This window comes from Mirounga angustirostris, unplaced genomic scaffold (genome assembly GCF_029215605.1).
Source record: "Mirounga angustirostris isolate CCGP_5_RB_7025 unplaced genomic scaffold, mMirAng1.0.hap1 SCAF_17, whole genome shotgun sequence".
In the NCBI taxonomy this organism is placed as follows: Eukaryota; Metazoa; Chordata; class Mammalia; order Carnivora; family Phocidae; genus Mirounga; species Mirounga angustirostris.
The window spans coordinates 42,988,818-43,009,815 of record NW_026991725.1 but is presented as its reverse complement, the minus strand read 5'-3'; the positions used below and the strand labels follow the sequence as shown (position 1 = coordinate 43,009,815).

General features: G+C 49.3%; 1 protein-coding gene across 6 annotated transcripts in view; it reads right to left on the bottom strand.

Annotated features, from left to right (window-relative positions):
* RPTOR (regulatory associated protein of MTOR complex 1) overlaps positions 1-20,998 on the bottom strand; it is a 319,684-nt gene that overhangs the window by 175,315 nt on the left and 123,371 nt on the right. For all 6 annotated transcript variants that reach the window (XM_064582472.1, XM_064582474.1, XM_064582473.1 and 3 more), the window contains exons 4-5: positions 17,933-18,091; positions 5,739-5,885 (exon numbers count right to left, since the gene is read on the bottom strand). In XM_064582472.1, coding sequence (XP_064438542.1) covers positions 5,739-5,885; positions 17,933-18,091 — 306 coding nt within the window. The remainder of the gene's footprint in view (positions 1-5,738; positions 5,886-17,932; positions 18,092-20,998) is intronic.

The window sequence follows — 20,998 nt, the reverse complement described above, 5'->3', positions numbered from 1 at the left end:
GCCGTTCTGCTTTCTGGTCAGCACGGCAGCCCCCCAGAGCCCCCCGCAGACCAGCCTGCCCCACTGGACCCTTTCCTTCCATAAAGGATGGCTTTCTTCTCCCCAGCCGGCCACTGCCGGATCCCAATTAAAGGGGCTTCTGCTGTATTTGTTTTTAGATTAAACCACACACTCCTATAAACAGTTGAAATGGTAACATTTCTTCTTAAATTACAAATGAAACTCTCTTCTGTTTTGTGTATGAGAACGTCAAGTACATTATACATTTCTTATCACTATTAGTTTTGAAAACCTTTGCTATTATGAATTCGTACTGCTTACTATGCAGAAAGTATAAGTTATAGAGGGGTGAACGTGGCCAGCCTTTATTAAAAGGAGGGCAGGAAACTGTCCAGAATATGTGCAGAGAGGCAAGAGGTGAAGGGGGATCACTGGCCACAACCTGGAGTGGCGTGGGCTGGAAGACCGAGTCACCTGAACACCTGTCATCGACAGCCCACTGCTCACCTGCGTGCCTGGAACCGGGTGTCCTGCCGCCCCCCTGCCCCTCCTCCCTGGAAAGTACTCGGGTTTTCTTCGCTACAGAGTTACTGATGCACCTGGGGCAAAGCAGGGCGGCTAGTGAGGTGGCTGGCGCCCCCAAGCCCGCAGCCAGCCAGCCCCTCGGCCACTTCCCCGGCTGAGAATTCCCACCCGCGAATACACGGGGGCATCGCTTCAGTCTTCAACACGGGAGACAGAGCAGAGTCATCACACGCCTCCCGGATAAAAGAGAACAATCCACGTAAGCCCAAGAGAAGAGTTAGTACTTGGGGCAATGGACGTAACGCAGGAAAGGGGGGGACGCCAATGATACAAATTAGCATCATTTAAAACCTAAAGAAGAACATGAACACAGCTATCGCGTAACCGACCTCTCGTTTCTCCACCACCTACAGGTGACAGTTCTGAAGGTGGACGGGGTGGTGGGTACGAAGTAGCTGTGCTGGAGCGGTGGAGCTGGACGGGCCCCGAGCCCCCCAGCAGCAGCACCCTGTGTCCCCACCACCAGTGCTCAGAGAACACGGCACAGCCACACACACACAGACTCCTCGCGGAGGACAGTGGTCGCGACACACGCCTGTCTGCCGGCACGCTGGGAAGCAGCCTGTGGCGTCGGGCAGCGCCCACGGGCGCCGCAGCACTAACAGGACCCTGACGCAAACCGCAGACTCGGCGGTGAGGTCCACGGGCAGCCTCACAGTGTGCTGTCGGGACCGGAGTCTATAGTTCTACGGAATGCACATTTAACACGTTCCTAAGAGACACGAAGAGTCTGCAGTTAGTTCTCTTTTGTCAGAATTACTTCGTTTAACTCTGTGACATAAAATGTAGTCACCGTGACGGATGCGTGATGATGTCACGTATCAGTTCACACACAGGAATGCCCATGGGAAGCAGGGTGGTTCCATCACTGTGGATTCAGGGGCACTGCGGGATCGAGTCTGCTTGTCACTATGAAAACAAGGGTCCACGCAACAGGTTTCTGCGAGCTGGGGGCACCATGCGAGCCAGCAGCCGTGGACCAGACAATGGTGAGCAGAGGACGGAGGGTGGACGTGGGACTGGCTTGGAGGCATCATGAGAAGAACCTTGCAGAGCACCAAGGAGAGGAGGCTGCAGAGTCGTGGACCGAGCGGTACAGGAACCGTCCTGGTGCAGAGAACACATGCTCCCTGCTCCCCACTAGCCACCTAGAAACGGCCCAAGCACCAGTCCCAGTCCCAGGAAGACTGTGTTCAGGAGCGCGGCCTGCTGGCACACTGTTCAGCCCAGTGTGTCTCTGGGGAACAAGGGGTGTTACTACGCCCACCACCACGGCCAGGCCCCCACTTGCCATCCACGTGCCTTGCAGGCCTTGCACACACACCACAAGGCTGCAGACACTCACAACCGGGTCGTCCAATACTCGTGCCCCATGCCATTCCCGGCCGCCATCCCGGCCACGGCGGGGGCCAAGTCACCCAGGGCCAGCCATGCACACGACGGGAAGTCCACCAGGCTGTCGGAGGGAGAGGCAGACGTGCCAGTACCACCCAGACGCCCCCTCTTCTTGCCTCACACACACAGGCGTGCTGCATGTGGCAGGAGAGAACACCACGAGCCATGGGCGCCAGAGCGGACGGTGAGAGCGGCCAAGGCCCGGGGGCACAGTGAATGACCACATGGCGTGCCTCACAGACCTTCCTGACAAAGACACACCACTCCGGGTTTAGAAACCGGCAGTGAGCTGCTCCATCCCTTCCCACTGGAAGCATTCAGATGCAGACACTCAGCAAAGGGCTGAGAAAGATTAACCCCACGCACCCTTCCTTAGGTTGTGACCTGAGGGTCTGCCCCAGCAGAAGGAAGGAGAAAACCAAGGAAGAGGCAGAGGTGGGGTCTGGGGTCTGGCACTGAAGGGAGAGCCCAGGACAGCAGCTTTGGGAGGCACCGTCACCAGAGCCACCTGAACGAGCAGCGGGGAGCTGGTGAGGAACACACTCCGGGAAGGACATGTTCTGAGATGCGATGCGATCCCAGGAAATGTGAGAGATCTAAAAAGAAAAGAGGAAGTCTCCAGGAAAATCAAAGAAACAAAAACTGTTATAAAATGGTAAACCAAAGCACCCGATTCAGCCACGTGATGAGTGATGTTCACATGGTTGTGACGTTTGTCACGTTTTAGAATCAGCCAACACACCAAGCACGGGGACTCAATCAGGGAACAGAAGACAGCCACAGAAGTCAGAGTACAAAGCCTAAAAACTGAAAGACGTCACTGACTACTGATAAACCTAGAAACACACAGAAAGGTATTATTTAGATTTGCAAAGGCTACAAAGTACACAGAGGCCAAAACCAGTAAGTACAACTAAATGGCCGTGGGGAGGCGGGAGGGGTAGTTAGTGGCCACCCCCTTCAACTGCCCTGGAGAATTCACCAACACACACAACAAACGGGACTTAAAACTACCTTGTAACAGGTCTCTTTACCTCCAAAACTCTACTTAACTTCTCACGTCTTTAATCAGAACTGACTGCGTGCGGGGAAGTCAGTGCTCAGGCCCATGCCGGGGAAGCGTCCGCATTCCTTGGGCCACGAGGGGAGAGGCCACGTCCACCGCGCTGTGATCCGTGGTGGCAGGTGTTTTGGTTTGTATGATAGCAGAAAGCTCATGGACAACCCCAAATTTATGAACTGAGAAGCACCAGCACAAGCATGTTATCTGCATTTATAGAGATGCTCAGCAGAGGAACCAGAAATAGAGGTTCCCTTCGGGAGCGGAGCCCTGGCTGGGATGCGTGGGGCCGGGGCCTACTTCAACCATCACTGGCCCTCTGTGCTATCTGATCTCTAAAATCATGGCATATCCTCGTTTGGTAATAATAAAACTACTTACTTTAAAAAGAACATTGCAAGCACAGAGATTTGAAGACTGACTCTAACGTTCAAATTACAAAGTAACATGACACAACGAAAAATGTACAGATGACTGAGCGACAGACAATGTGTTTTCCGCGATGCGGTTCCAGTTGCAAGTGTAACTTTTGCTGTGCTTTCGGGGGGAGGGAGCTTCTACCGCACCGGCAACGCTCCTCGGGGGCGCCCCCGGTCCTGCGGAGAGGCAGTAGGTGCCGCAGAAAATGTGAGCGCCAACGGCCACCTGTCCAAACGCACGCCCCTCACACCTGTGCTCATGTTTACACCTTGGAGGCTCTCCGGTCCAAGTAACCATCTTCATGCATTTTGTGCCATCGCTTGCATCCTCTACTCTTTAAATGTTGGCACAAACCGTTTCACTTGCCAACTTCTTTCAGCTCACGTGTCATCACCTACCCAATAAAGCCGTTACAATGTACTGTAAGTTGACAAAGAATGTAACCAACTGTAGAGTGGGTAAGAATTACATAAAAGAATAAAGCTAAGAGACTACACAGGATTTCTGTTTGTACAGCACACCTTAAAATGACTAAAACAAACATTAAGATATTAGCTGGGAACCAATTTTATCATTTTAATTTCCACTGTTTATGCAAGAGACCAACCGAACAATAGCCAATCATAGTAAGTGTGATGGCAAAACACAAGACTTATCTACACTGTAATTAAAAAAAAAGAAGGAAGATAAAAGAGCTAATTATAAAACAGATGGTATAACTTTGTACTGCCATCTATTTGCCACTTCAGATAATGTATTTCTCATTTGCTCTCCCCCATGAGGAATTAGTCAATTAAACATTTTCTCCCCAAAAAAGATGCATTGAAACCTTTTTTGGCACGCTCACCAAAATGAACAGTTTCCAAGGCTGAGTAAGGCTTGGCGACATACAGAGAGCACAAGGTGGTGACAGGGCAGACCCACAGCGTGTGGGGAAGTCGGTGCTCAGGCCCATGCCTGGGGAAGCGCCCGCCTTCCTCAGGCCGCGAGGGGAGAGGCCACGTCCACCTCGCTGTTTTCTGTGGAGGCAGATGTACTGTTTTTCCTTTACCACCCTGAAGCTCATGAATTGGGATAAAAATCAGGCAGCATTCTTTGGCATTTCATTTACATATTTTAAATGTAAAAAAGAAAAACGTTTTTTGCAGTATTTATTACTTGAATGTGAGGAAAAGCAAATCAGCTCTAGGTGCTCTGAGTCTTTAGTGCTCATTAGATAACCTGTCCCTTGGGTAAACGTGGATGAAAAGCCTAAAACCATGGTAATAATCGGATGATACAAAACGTGGTCTTCCCCTTCTCTTATTACAGAATGCAAAAATCATGCCTCGTGGAGCTGGGCCCCATTTCCAAGGATAAAGGGCACCGTATTTATCAGTCACTCTTATGCCATGTTCTGCACAGGGACCTCATTTATAAATATAAAATATTGAACTGCATGACATGTTAATTTTAAATTCTACCACATAGAATTCCAAATTTTATTGCTGATTATTTCATCCACATCCTCTGATGAAACATGAAAAGCACAACAATACATTAAAATTGAATAGACCCAAAAAGGCTTGAGGAAACATGTACTCAGGACCATTTTTGTTCCGGAATTGAGAATTTCCCGCACTGCCACCAATCGGAATTCGTCATCCCCTCAAGGCTGCAGAATATTTTATTCCCACGCTCTCGCGCAAACCACAGGATGGAGGTGTCTTAACTGAAAATGCCTCTACAACTTCTCTTCAGAATTCACTGTTTGGTTCAAACATCAAATATTAACTAAAACAACAGAGTGAAATGTCTCTTCGTGAGCAGAACGCGGCACCGGCTCTCCAGCTCCTCAAACAGAAGTGACTGATGGCAAATGTTTGAGTTCGTTTTCTGTATTTAGCTCAGTGGGGTGTTTTTCACACACACACGCACACGCACACACACACGATGGGGACAATAACAAAGATGCAGAATTGATGGCTATGCCCAGATATGGGTCCGTTTCTCCTAAAATCGATGTGTCTGCTTTACTTTAACATTTATCTCAGAGGCAGAGACCACTGGAGTGCAAATCAACTCTGTTAATGTTATCACTTAATTAATGTTTAGACTAAAAATGACACAGAATAAAATGAGATGTAAAAATGCAGCCCGAGGCTCGTGCCGAGTGCCTCTCCAGCTCCTTGTCACAGAATCCACCACGGCGCCCCAAGCACGCTGAGGGAGTCGCCCCCCCGCCCCCCGCTGGGAGGAAACGGGAAACTCAGCAGCAGTCCTGGGGCGGGGGCCTCACCTCCAGTTCCTGCTCCCTCTGCAGGGCAAACTGTTTGAAGGACTTGACGATCAAGCCAGCGTTGGAGCAGTCGTAGACGAATATCGACGGGCTGCCCATCCACGTCTGCAGGTCATATATGGACAGAGGGATGTACTGAGTGTAGTTCTGGAAAACAAAACACAGTGCACGCGTGACTTACGCCTCCTGCACAGGACCGCCAACCAGCCCCTGCACGACAAGGGAGGGACGACACGGTGGGCCAGGCGGCACGGAGGGCTGAGTCACCGCTCGTACATGCGGTCAATCACAGCAAACTAAGCCCCTGGGGTGTGCCCGCGTGCCTCTGTACCCAGACCTGTGAGTGCCGGACGGCGGCCCTGGAAGCTCCTCAGCAGTCACCGCTGGGTTCAGCGGCTGGCTGTCTCCTGGAAACATGGGCTCCTGCCCACAGCGGGATTTCCCTCCACGTGTCCTACCAGCAGGGCTTCATCATTTACCTTCCTCTCCCACCCCTGGGAACCAAACCACGGCCTCCTCTTACACACTTAAAGGACGTACATGTGCCCCTTTCCCTGCTCGCCATCTTCCTCTGTGACTTGTCTGTGCTTCTAGAATGTACCATGCACCTCACTTACCAGGGAAATGCTCTGAGGAGCTGCCTAGGCTAAAATTTGCATTTTTTCCCCATTGTACCTTCTATTTCAGAGATGCCTATAAGCACTTAATCCTCCAGATGACTTGGAAATCACACTTAAAGGATGCAAGTGATTTGGCACTCTGATTTTTTCAAACCACAGAACAGAAACTTATTAACATGAATCCACTAAGTGCAATATTTTACTGGACACACTGTCCTGTTCAGTACTCGAAAACACTCAAGAGATGACTGGTAATCGCAGAGCAGGATGTTCTCACCTCACTAGAGAAACGAGGACAATCCTCACTCCGAGGCAACAGTCTGCAGCGACCCTTCTGCAGGGAACACCCCCCTCATGTACCCTTCCCCTGGCGAAGCTGGCATCAGTCAGCTCTGCACGCGTGCAGTGAAGGGGACTGCATTTCTAGCAGCTGATCCACAGTAACCGCCTCCGGTATTACCATGAGGGCGGTGAGAACACGCCAGGAAAACAGGGCAGAAGACAAGAGTACGCAGCAGGGCCTAGGAAAGTCTGTGACGGAGGTGGCTGGCAGAGGCTTTCCTGAAACGCACAGCAAAGGACAAGATCTAAGTCCACCTAGATGGGATGAGGCCACGTCCAGACAGCACAGGTATGTGTGCGTGAGGGAGTGGACATCTGTACCCCAAGAGGGACCCCACTCTGCTGACGCTGGGCCGCTTCGCCTTGCTGACCTGCCTCCTCTGTGGCTGGCTGGTCATCACTGCGCTACGAACGAAAATGCTTGGAAATGCTGTCCCTGAGCTTGCTCACCGAGGCTTCCACATACATCAAGCCTAACCTAAGGAGTCTATAGCGTCAACGCTAGCCCAGTCCAAATACCAGCAATTTGACAAGCTGATTCTAAAGTTAGTGCAGAAGAGAAATACACAAGAATAGCACAAAAAAAAAAAAAAAAAGAAAGAAAGAAAAAAAACCCACGCACCCATTTTTAAATAAAGAATAATGAGTAGGGACCTGCACTACCAGATATTAAATATACTATAAATCCATGGTAATTACAGGATGGTATTAGGGAGGGCAAGAAAAACAAATCAACAGAAAAGAACATCCAGAAATAGACCCACATATATAATTATAATGAAGGTGGCATTTTAACTCAGTGAAGGAAGAACAATAATTCCATAAGTGACACTATAAAATCTACTAGCCATTCAATATTGCTGAAATTCTACATACAAAAAAATCAAGATAGATTTTAAAACTAAATATAAAAACAGAATCAAAGATTTTTATTTATTTTGGTGCAAGAAAGCCCTCTTACTCACAAAACTCAGAAGTCTTAAGGAGAAATATAGAAACACAAAAATTACATAATTCTGACAACACACCAATGATAAGCAATTCAAGAACAAAGTGGGTACAACACACGGGACAGGATTTTTAGAGGGTACATGGGTATGAGTTTCTGCTCAGACCAACAATGATAAGAAACAAATAGGCAAAGGATACAAACACACAACTCTCAGAAGCAGGAATGATGAAGGCTTATGAAAAGAGTTTCACGCTCTCGATGAATCATGGAAACACAGATTACAATGAGAACCATCTGTCTATTTATGTATCTGTCTTCGTCCAGCAAGGTAGAAAGAAATAAAGAAGATGAATAGCCCAGGGCGCCTGGGCGGCTCAGTCGTTAAGCGTCTGCCTTCGGCTCAGGTCATGATCCTGGTGTCCTGGGATCGAGCCCCCATCGGGCTCCCTGCTCGGCGGGAAGCCTGCTTCTCTCGCTCTCCCACTCCCCCTGCTTGTGTTCCTGCTCTCGCTATGTGTCTCTCTGTCAAAAAAATAAATAAAATCTTAAAAAAAAAAAAAAAAGAAGATGAATAGACCAGGATGTGTTCAACAAGGCACCAGTTTATTGTTGGTAGGTATGAAAATAAGGAAGCTTTTTGTTGTTATTATTATTATTTTTTAGAAAGAGAGCATGTGTGGGGGGACGGGCAGAGGGAGGGGGGGAGAGAGAGAGAGAGAGAGAGAGAGAATCTCAAGCTGACTCCCTGCTGAGCGCTGAACATGGAGCCCGACATGGGGCTTGATGTCATGACCCTGAGATCATGACCTGAGCCGAAATCATGAGTCAGACAGACACTCAACTGACTTGAGCCCCCACACGGCCCGGGAAGCTTTTTTAGAAGGCAATTCGGTAGTACATACAAATTTTAAATGTACATCCCGGGCGCCTGGGTGGCTCAGTTGGTTAAGCGACTGCCTTAGGTTCAGGTCATGATCCTGGAGTCCCTGGATCGAGTCCCGCATCGGGCTCCCTGCTCGGCAGGGAGTCTGCTTCTCCCTCTGGCCCTCCCCCCTCTCATGTGCTCTCTCTCATTCTCTCTCTCTCAAATAAATAAATAAAATCTTTAAAAAAAAAAATGTACATCCCTTTGACTTAGGTGTCCATCCTATAGAAATACTTGCATCTGCATGCAGAAATGTGTGTACAAGGATATACGATACTCTAGCTGGTAAAATCCTGACAGCTATCTAAATGCCACCATGGAGGAGACAGTTCGTCTAATCTGTCTTTCCTCCCTCTGCTTCCCCAATGCAAGTTCCCGCTGAGTACATTTCCCAGCTTCCTCTGCACCTCAGTCTGATCTTGCAGCCAAACTCTGGCCAATGGGACATGATCAGAAGCGATGTGTCCAAATTATCAGTGCTACCCTCCTGCTCACCTCTTCCTCTCTCTCTCCCCTGTGGGAATGTAGACATGCTGAGACATCTCTGACCGTGCAGAGGACAAGAGCAGAGGGACAGAAGGGGAGTGTCGGATGGAAGGGGCCTAGGCCCCACGTCCCGAGGAGGCCACAGCAAGCCCCAACGACTTTCGTGGACCATCACAGCCTAGCCTGGATCCTTGCACTTTCAATGGGAAGGACCATTAAGCAAAAGAATGTCCATACATCCACATGATGGAACACCATGCAGCCCTAAAAAGACTGGGCTCATTGCTATGGGTTGACATGGGAAGATATCAAAGACTTATTATGATTTAAAAAGTGCAAGTCTTAGAACATCGCACAGACAACATACCATTTTGTGGGAAGAAAAGGAAAAGGCTCTGTGTGTGAAGCATGCGCGACTGGGCTCTGCTCTGCACCCAATGGGAACTCGGGAAGTGTCTGTCATAGAAACAGTACTGAAGGGAGAAGGATCGAACTACTAAGGGCTGGGGAGGTAACAGTGTGCATTTTGGGGCAAAGGTGTATTATCCGTTTCCTTTAATACTTCTGTTCTCTTGGAATCTTTTATAACAGAAATTACTTGTACTTTCTAAAAAGATAAAAAGGCACACAAACTACTAAAAGGAAAGAGGAAAAGGGTAATCTCCAAGGTTGACTATGATATACTTCTACATTCTTCCAATATTTTAGAACAAACAGGCATTATACATTACCCGTGTAAGCCGTGTAAGCTTCGGCAAGCGCTCCACCAGGCAGAGTGGGACGTGGATAGAGGTGTCTGGGGCACAGTGGGGAAGAGAGCCCCTTTCCGCGCCCACTCCCCAGCACCCTCCCTGCACCCTCCCAGCCTGGCACTGGGGGCGTTTGGGGCCGATCACTGAGTGTGCCCCCTCCCCCCCCGGGCACTGCATGATGTTTGGCAGTGTCCCTGCCCAGTTGTGGAGCAACAAGGTCTCTGGACATTGCCAATGTGTCCTGAGGGGGATCCTGTCCCAGTGAGAACCTCTACCTTTGAGGAGAGGCGATCTGATCTGAAACCGTAGCTGCGTGTGCTCGGGTTAGTGAGACTGCAGATGTGGGAAGTCCATACCCACTGGGAAAAACAAAATCAACTCTATTAAACCGCACTGAGGAAAATGACCTTTGAGAATGAATTCTTATTAGAACGTGAGCACGTAGATCTCATTTCCCTTCTCAGAAAGACCCTGGGCAGTTTGTCAGGCTTCAGGCCGGGCCTACAGCGGCAGGAGCAAAGAACAGAACCAGCGGCCAAAGCACAGCTGTTTCTCCCGTCCCGCGTCACCTCAGTGGAACCGGCTGTACAGGCCGGACGAGTGCAGGCCCCTCTGTGCGGGAGGCCGCTGCACACCCCAGGGCCCTCCGGGCAGACGTCTGGCTTCTCCCCCACCAAAGCTACACATTCAGAGAATTCCTCACCAAAGCATCTCTCCTTTCTCTTGAAAAACATACTAAAGGCCATGTTTTCATTTCGAACAAAGAAACGGAAATGGGTTTTAGATAATTTATTCATTACAATCCAATTCATCTGTCAGGTTATATTAAACGTGAAAAAGAAAGGTCCCCTTGCTTCATCAGACTGTCCTCCGGGGCTGAGTCAAGCACGGGGCCAGGACAGGAGGCGGGGAGAGCGGCCCTGGGCTCCCAGGGGAAGCAGTGCACCTCGCAAGAAGCACCTCCCCATTTCTGAGAAGACTCTGAGGGCATCTTCGCCCAAAAATGTCCAAGTGTGAGTCGGAAGTCTCAGCCACAGTCACGCAGCCCCCTCCTGAGGGCTTTCCTGGAGAGCCGCCCAGGGCGGTGAGCTTCCTTCTGAGCTCACATGTCACCCTGAGTCCCCTGCCCTGCAAAGGGGTTTGCCTGCAGCCGTTCTCTGAGGAGAGGGGGCAGCAGAAGATGCATCTTCTTTCCAAAGGGTGTTCTCCAAACACATCACCCACTAGTGGGAGGTGATGGCCCAGATATGTGAGGTGTGGAAGAGCCAGGCTCCTGGACCAAGTGCAGCCGTCAACAACTCTGGAGGGGGAGCCCCAGGCAAACTCTCGGTCCCTCAAAATCCACAAGGCTGAAGGCTCACTGGCTTTGTGGACCCTTCCTCTGTTTTTCCTTTTATAATGTTAAATAACCGTTTACTCCATCAGTAATTCTAAATAAATATTATTTAAATAATAGAATTTACTGGTTTTGAAAACTGCATTCTCTATCCAATAGTGACATTCTTGTTCTCATTCTGCTTTAGTATACAGTTCATTATTGATCTTGTTGAAAGATGCATCATAGAGGTTTTTAAATGCAATTTTAAAAAACATACACTTGTAATTTTAAAGAGCAACATTTGTGCCAGATCCTATTTATCATTTGTTATAATTGTTACTCTATCCATATTGAGAGTGCAGCAGGGTCCAAAAAAAAGCTGTTAATTATTGTAAACTTGACTTTTATTTTCTGAGGATTCTAGGACTTGGTGTTTGTAAGAGTTGAAGGAAGACCATCAGTAAAGATCCTATTTCTTAAGGAGAAGTGCTGAAAACTTGGGACTATTTCTTTACAAGAGCTTCAAAGTTCAAAAAAAATATGATCCCCCTCATGCTAAGAGATAAAACCTTAACTGATTTCTCAGATGTCTTATCCTATTAGAGAACCGGATTTATAGAGCAGAAGTTCTCAAACCCACTTGCATCAGCATGGCAGGGGGCGGGGTGGGCAGTGAAACAGACCTCTGGGCCCCTCCGGGGCTTCTGTCATCGTGGGCGGGATCGAATCACCTGCATTTCTCTTAAGTTCTAAGACCCTGAGAGTCCCTGGTGTGGGCAGATGAGGGTGCAGTAGAGACTTGGGACACTCGATCCTCAGTTCTGGCCACCTGCACGCCTCATGCTTTACAAAGAACACTCCCAAATGCCTTTTTTCCCTTTAGGATTTCCCTTACAGTTTACATATACTGATCAGGAACAGTTTGCTGGTAAAATAATTTTTAAGGAAAAATATCCACTCATCCATGAGTCAAGCTGTAAGACTTTTAACTATGAATTCAAAGTCTCTGATTGACACAGGGCTACTCAGGTTTTCTATTTCACTCTGGGTCACTTTGGGTAAGCTGTATGTTTCAAGGCATTTCCCATCTAATTTAAGTTGTTTAATTTATTGGTATAAAATATTAATCTGTCCTCATCTTTTCTATGTCTGCAGGATATGTGGGGATGTCCGCTCTTTCATTTCCAAATGTGGGTCCTGTCTTCTCTTTTCCTCTTGATCTATCCAGCTAGAGACTTGTCCGTTTAGAAAAAAAAATGTTAGCGGTCAGCTCTCTACTGCCTGTCCTCTATTTTACTGATTTGTGCTCTTTGTTACTTCTCTTGTTCTCCTTGCTTTGAGCTTAGTGGGCCCATCATTTTCTAGTTTCTTAAGGTAGAAACTGAGATTGTAATTTCAAACCTTCCTGCCTTTCTATATAAAGATTTCAGGGTACACATCTCCAAGCAAGCACTGCATTAAGTGCATCCTGCAAATTTTGGCAAGGGCTATTCTCACTGTTTAGTCTGAATAATCTTTACTTCCCTTTGTGATACCTTTCTTGACATATGTGTTATTCAATTTCCAAGTATTTGAGGATTTTCCAGATATGCTGCAATTCCAAATTCTGTGGTCAGAGAATATACTCTGTATGATGCTGACCCTCCAGACCCGAGGGACACACGTAAGTGACCCGCGCGTGGCCCATCTCGGGGATGCACTGCCTGTGCTGGAGAGTGTGCACGTTCTGCAGTGACTGGACAGAGGTTTATGTTCACTGTGCAGAGCGGCTGGCAGTATCGTTCAGTCTTTTATAGTAGTAACTGAGTTCTTTTTAACCAAAAAAACATACCATGTCTGGAGTTTTCTTTGTGAGAAAGTTTTTAATTTTCAATTTTATCTGTAATTTTAACTTGAGTTTTAACTTACTAATTACTGATAGATGGTTCTTCAAAGCTCCAACTAGGACTGTGGATTTGCTGCTTTCTCTCTGGTTCTAGCACTCTTGCTCTGTGTAGTCTGAACTCTCCCATCAGGCATATACACGTCCAGGGCGGTTTACCCGACCACGTGTCATCGTGAATTGTCCATCTTCACCTCTGGTAACACTCGTGTCTCAAGTCCTTTTTCTGATTAGTAACAGGGTCATCCTAGCTCTCTTACAACTAGTATTTGCACAATACATCTTTCGTGTCCAACCTTTTTCTTTGTATTTACAGTGCATCCCTGTAGATGGCATGAAGTTTGGTCTTGCTTTCAGTCCAGTCTGATATAAACTTAAGACAAAACAAATTAATTTGGAATGTGGGACATTCTAGAGAATAATTGGTCTGGATTCATCAAAAAGTCGATGCACACTGTTGAGTGAATGAAAACACAAGTCACAGACTGGGAGGAAGGATTTATAGAATACAAATCTGATAAGGGACTTGCATCCAAAATATAAAAAGAATCCTAAAAAGTGAATAAGAAAACAACCCTATTTAAAAGTGGGCAAAACAGGGACATCAGGGTGGCTCATTGGCTGAGCACCTGACTCTTGATCTCAGCTCAGGTCTTGATCTTGGGGTCGTGAGTTTAGGCCCCACATTGGACTTCATGCTGAGCGCGCACCCTACTGAAAAAAAATAGTGGGCAAAGATATGGACACCCCACCAAAGAAAGTATACAGATGGCCAATAAGCAGATGAAAAGACACTCCACATCATATGTTATTAAGGAATTGCAAATTCAAACAACAGTGAGACACCACTGTGCACCTAATTAGAAGAGCTAAACTCCACAACACTGGCAACAACAAATGCTTAGCACTAGGACGGGGGCCCCGGGAACTCTCGTCCACTGCTGCTGGGAAGGCGAACTGACGCAGCCCCTTTGGTGGACAGTTTGGCAGCTGCTCAGAAAGCTAAACACACCATCTGATCTAGCAATGTACTCCTAGGTATGTACCCAAATTAGTAAAAACCTCATGTCTACCCAAAAACCTGCATTCACAATAGCCAAAAAAACCCGGAAGCAACGGAAATGTCCTTCAATAGGGGTCTATCCAGACAATGAAATGTTACTCAGTGGTACAAAAAAGTGAGCCATCAAGACACAAAAACACATGCGGGAACCTTAAATGCGTATTCCTAGCTGGAGAAAGCCAATCTGAGAATACCACAGACTATGATCCCAGCTGACTGGCACTCTGGGAACGGTGGGACGGTAGAGACCGTGAGTGTCTGCGGCTGCTGTTGAGGGGGGGCGGCGGTTGGAGGCAAACTGTCCTGTATGACACGGTAATGGTGGACGCATGACACCGTGCATCTGGCAAGACCCAGAGTGTGCAGCACAAGAGTGGGTCCCCATGGAGCTAACGACACCGTGTCAGTAGGGATCATGAACTTCAGCGAGCGTCCACGCCCACGCCCCAGCGAGGACAGGGGAGGGACGGAGTGCATGGGAACGCTCGGTACTTCCCAATGTTCCTACAAAACTAAAACTGCTCCAAAACCTAAAGTCTGTTAGTAATAATAATTTCTTAAAAGACCGATGCTTAGGAGCACTTGGGTGGCTTAGTCAGTTCAGCGTCCAACTCTTGATTTCGGCTAAGGTCATGATCTCATCAGGGTCGTGAGATCGAGCCCCGTGTCAGGCTCTGTGCTTAGCCCAGAGTCTGCTTGGGAATCTTTCCCTCTTCCTCTCCCTTCCCCTCTGTCCCTACCCTCCACTTGTGCTCTCTCTAAAATAAATAAATAAAATCTTTAAATAAAAATTGAAAAAATAAGGGGTGCCTGGGTGGCACAATCGGTTAATGTGTCCGGCTCTTGGTTGTGGCTCAGGTCATGATTTCACGGTTCGTGCGATCATGCCCCATGTCTGGCTCTGCTCCCTCTGCCCCTCCCCCACCCGCCACACACACATGCTCACTCGCTCTCTAAAGTTAAAAAAAAAAATTTAGGGCGCCTGGGTGGCTCAGTCGTTAAGCGTCTGCCTTCGGCTCAGGTCATGATCCCAGGGTCCTGGGATCGAGTCCCACATCGGGCTCCCTGCTCGGCAGGAAGCTTGCTTCTCCCTCTCCCACTCCCCCTGCTTGTGTTCCTGCTCTCGCTCTCTCTCTCTCTGTCAAATAAATAAATAAAAATCTTTAAAATAAAAATTAAATAAAAATTAATAAAAAGACTGATGTGTAACTCACTACAAAAAGATAAGATAATTTCACTTTAAAAAATAAAGAAAAAAAGGCAGAGACTGATCTACATTCACGGACACCAAAAAGGATGATGAACAAGTGCAGTGCATGAACCTGGACTGGATCCTGGATCCAAACAAAGCCAACAAACAAAGACTGCTTATGGGAACACAATTTTGATGTAGGCAGGAAAATGTGAGTATGAGCCCTCAGTAAATGACACTATAGAACCGATGTTCAACTTCTTGAACAATTTGCTGTTTTATACCTACCAAAGAGTCTATTAAAACAAAAAAAGTGTGTACAGATAAATTATAAGGAACAATAAGAGAACAGCAAAATTGATAAACATAAAATAAATGTACAAAAATCAACCACCTTTCCATACACCTCGGTAAAAACTTACAAAATATAATTTTATAGTAAACATTTATAACACCAAAAATATAAAGCACCCAAGAATATATCTAACAAATGATGCAAACTTTTGTGAAATTATGAAATACTACTGATACTTAAAGAGAGTATAGTTTGGTAGACTCATCATTGTAAAGATGCTGAGTCTCCCCCACCATTAATCAACTGATTGACAAGTTGGTTCACTAGCTTAAAGGAAGATCTAAGGGCCAAGAACAGCCAAGAAGAACTGAAGAACAAAAGGGGGACTCTGCTTCCCTAAATACCAAGCTGGAAACCTACACTCATGAAAATAGTTTCCTGGCCCAGAGGCAGGCCCATGGGACAGAGCACTCAGAAACGTGCCCACACATTGTGGAAATCTGATTTTGTTCGAAGTTGGCATTAAATAGTAATGGAATAGGTAGGTATCCATTGAAGGGGGGACAAAAAAACAGAGTATGAACCCCTACCTAACAGTATGTATAAAATCTGTTTCAGGTAGATTAAAGACCTAAATTTAAGGATAAAAATACAACCCTCTTGGAAGAACATACAGTGGAATACTTTTGCAACCCTGGCATGAGGTAAGACTTCTTAAAGAAGATACAAAATGTCCACACCATAAAGAATGGCTGACCAAGATGACCACATGAAAATAAAGAACTGCTGTCCACGAGGGGACACCATTAAGAGAGCAGAAACAAACCAACAATCCAAGCCATAAATTCAGAGACGACACTCGCAATTCGTAAAAATGATAAAGGGTTGCTGTCCAGAATATGAAGAATTCTTTCAAATCAATAAGAAGATGACACACTAACCCAAGTGAAAAATGGAGAGGAGCATGCACTTCAAGAAGGGGAAGACTCCACGGTCAACAACGAATCAGAAGGTGCTCAATGTCACAGCCCCGGGGAGACCCATATTACCCCCAACACTGCACAGAAAAATCAAGTCCTGACTACAGTGCTGGGGAGGAAGGTGGGCAGTCTAGGAAAACAACGGGAACCACTCAGACGTCTGCCTGCACTGAAGGCACCAAGCAGGTCCTAAGATGTCCCCACACCGGTAGTGGGGCTGAGGGAAGGGCACCAGGCACCCTTGCAGGGACGGATCTTCAGAGTGTAACATGGAGCGGGAGAAGCAGGCACAGAAGATCCCAATCTTGCCAACCAGAAACATCCAAACCCCAACACGCCTGGACAGCCACGCAAATGTGGGGATGCTGTAAAGGAAGGCAAGGTCATGATACACTCGAAATCCGCTGTGCCCGTGACCTGGGCGGGGAGGAGGGAGACTGCGCCACGGGAGGGGCCCAGGGGTTCCAAAGGCGCGTTCTGTCCCCTGGCCGGCGGCCACGTGGCACCAAACACCGCACACCTCCAGGTATTGCCTTCCACCCAGTGGATGAGGAGAGCGCGTGGCCGTGGCTCCGAGGGACCCGCATGCCGGCACCGCAGGGTGGGGCGGAACTCGCCACTCCAGGCCAGGAAGATGTCGGGAGGGGTCGCCGACCTCCCACTTCCACCACCGTCGCTGGTTAAGGAGCTGCAGGAGGCCGGCAGCGGGACCTTGGCGAGGGCCGAGGCTGCGTCTGCAGGTGGCCTGGTGTGAGCTCCCTGGAATCTGTGCACCATTTTCTTCCCTAAGGAAACCGCTAATTCTTTTTTTTGTTGAAGATTTTATTTATTTTTGACAGAAAGAGAGAGAGTGTACAAGCAGGGGAAGAAGCAGGCAGAGGGAGAGGGAGAAGCGGGCTCCCCGCCCAGCAGGGAGCCCGATGCGGGGCTCGATCCCAGGACCCTGAGATCATGACCTGAGCCGAAGGCAGACGCTTGACCGTCTGAGCCACCCAGGCGCCCCCAAAACTGTTGATTCTTAAAAGAACACTCTAACTGAACTGAGAAACCTGGTTACCATGCGACCCACGCAGCAGAAGCACAAGGGCACGTCTTGGGCACCACACCGCGGGCACCACGCCGTGGCCTCCAGACGGTCGCTCCCCGGCCACGCTCCCCATGCCTGTCCCAGAGCTCATGGCTGAGACAGAGATGATCCCACAACGCCCTGCCACACGGCCGGCCCATGGCGCTGGTCCAACCTCACTGTGTCTGGGTCTGTGGAAGCGGAGTGACCAGCAACGGAGCCGTGGGCGAACGGGACCGCGGCCGACCACCAACACTTACACAGTTTGGGGCAGCAAGAGAAACGGACTGGGTTCACACAAACCTCTGACAGTGCTCCTACCTTGTTGAAGACCCAGATCTCCCCGTTCACGGTAGGCCTGGGCACCCCGTGGCCGTTGTAGTGGAAGAGGACCCGCTCCTCCTTGGCATTTCGGCGTAAGGACGTGCACAGCTTCTTCACTTCGTCCACAGTTGGGTCGAGGCTCTGCTTGTACCGGGCCTGTTGCGGGAGAAGAGATGAAGAAACTCACCGTGGATTCAGGGGAATATGGGGATACATGCCCCCTTCCTCACTCTGAGTTTGCGCTGAAAGGCTGTGTGACCCTGGACAAGTGACCCCGAGAGTTTCTCCACCTGTAAACCTGGGATAATGAGCCCTTCAGAGGGGGCTGTGGAACTTCATCCATCCAACCAATATTCCTAGGGAACTACGAGAAGATCACGTGAGATGGGTAAGTGAAGCTTGCCGCACGGCCACAATGAGCAAGAGGTCCAACCACTGTGATGACAAGAGTTTCTTGGAAACACTGAAGCCTTCTGAAAAAGACCCTCTGGAACGTGGAAGAGATGCTTTGCTTAAATGCAGGAAGCTGCAGGCCAGTGCGGCAAGAGCAGCACAGACAGAAAGTGCCAGACAGAGGAAGGAGGCTGCCTGCCCTGTCTTCCTCGCCATGCTGGCCCTGCTGAGCCCCCACCGGCTCCTGCCTGGACTCTCGCTGATGAATGGAAGGAATTCAGGGAATGAGCAGGACCTAAAACTAACTTACGAACATCAACAGCATTAACACACGTGAACAATAAGCGGTTAGAGGATGTGGTCTTCCCTCCCCAAGTCTCCTCCAAATGGGCCAGAACGCTGCTCACAAAATAAGGGTGCCACACCAGAGGCTCGCGAGGACGCGCACGTGTATGTGAGGCGTCAAGTTCATTTTCACAGCAAGGCAGCGTGCGTTCATCTGACGCCGACAGAGCTGCGGGTCCCCCACGTGGGGGCTCTGAAGGGCTGACCCGCAGGGAGATGGTCCGGGTCGAAGTGGGGGCTCAGCGCACGTGTTGCGGAGGCACCAGCTCTGGTGCACGGCTCCTCCCCAGACCCGCAGGACGGACCATCTTTTCCCTCTCTGGCCGACACACAGCGTTCGCTGTGTCCCCGTGTGGCCGTGTCAGTCCCACCGACAGCGCTGAGTCCTACGAAGGCAGACCCGGTTAACAGTTCAGGTGTGTCCCTCGGCACCGGCTCCACACCCTTCCCACGGCTTCACGACATGCTCAGCCACCAGCAAGCAGCTTCCGAGTGACAGATGACAACACTCAGTAAGGAGACGAGGAAAAGGATGAATCCTATCTGATGCTGAAGTGACACGAGTGAATCTCAGCGCAGTATTAGGAAGTGTGCCCACAGACATCGCTGGGTCTAGGTGGCGGGCACTTACCTGTTCCTCTGGAATCCCACAGGGTAAACACTGAAGAGAACAACACAGGCCAGCACTCCTGACTCGTCACTGATAAACCACGAATCTGTGCTCTGAGTAAGACAGAGCCAGGGCACAGAGTCCTAATGCTCTAAACAGCTGAATTTTGGTTAACCCCGTGAAACGAGATGAGGGTGGCTGATAAATGAAAATCCATTTCTGGGGCAGAGAGGGAACATCTTCTCGAGATGACTTGGACACACGTCCTCCAAAACCACACCGCACAAAGCACACCATGAAATCAGAAAGTGAGTTAAAAGAGAAGGCCCCAAACTAAACCCCAGATACCAGGGAGCCTCCTAATTTCATGAATCCTTCTACAGTGGCTTTCTTGCTCCTCAGGTTCAGAAACCCCAACATACAGTGGTGAAGAGCTGCTCAGAGGCGAGGCACCCTAAAATATGAACAGGCCACACCATCTCCCAGGAGCAGTAGGCCGTCCACCCTGTGGGGCCTGCACTCACTTCATGGTCCCAGGCCGCTGGGCACCTTTTGAGGGAACATGACAAGTGCCTCCCACTGTTGCCCACGCCTCACTCCCGCTGCTCGCGCACAGCTGTTCTCAGCTTGCCCTCCTTCATGCGGCAAATGAACTGGGGTTTGCAAAGTCCCAGCTCCAGGGAAGGTCGGTCCACCTCCCCCTGAGATTAGTCCTAAAGGGGAGTATTGTTCTCCCAAATCACATGCAAGACCATGGGGTTGACATTCCTCAGAGACATCCATAAAATTAGAGATTCATAATTGCTGACCTCGGCTCCACCAAGGTCTTCTCCGGTGGGGCTGCAGAAAAAATGATTCAGCCTCACTTTCCCACCTACTGCACAAAAAGGACCATTACGGACTAGCATGAAAGGTGCTACAGATATGAATAATATGCCTCCTGGGGTTTTATGGGAACTAATTAATATTTTTAAGGGCTCTGAAATGAGAAGCACTAAATTAAATGTCACCACGCCATGCTCGGTTTGGTTTTGAAACTACAATGCCTGGATCCCGGCTCCATGGTCTGAGGGACGCAAGCGGCAGAGGAAGCTCTGAGCCCCTTGGGGGACCCGTGACCGCTTTAGTGGAATAAGCAAAGACACAGCAGTCTCTCAAACACGGCCTGTGGTGCCCGGCATTCCGGCTCCAAGGCCAAACCTCAAGATGTGCTCAGGCACGTGTGTGGAACTTGTGCAAGAGGCAGCAAGACTGCCCCTTGGCTGGATGAAGGAAAGCGCGGCCCTGAGTCTCCTGTCCTCACCATGGCCACCGGCCCCTCGATGACACCTGGCAACCTGCGGCGCCCAGAGCAGGGCGGCTGCAGTCAGCTTCTGCGTCCCCGGGGCAGCTGTACTTCTCCTCAGGCTCCTCCCCCTGCAAGGACAGATTCCGGGGGCCGGACAGCGCGGTGGCCCCTCACGGTCAGGCGAGGCCACAGAGGATGCCGCCAGTGCGCCCACAGTACGGGGAGCTGGGGGCGGTGCTCGAAGGTCTTCTCTCCGGGCAGACCCCATAGCTAGGAGGCCTCGGCAGCAGCCACGCTGCCTTCTCTCTCCCCAGGGTGTCAAGTGAAGACCACTGTCGCCTCGCCCAGTTGGGCCAATGATCTCATTTCCACCCTTCCATCCTTCCTCAGCAATGGATGACATCTCCAGCTCAGATTCGAGCAAGGA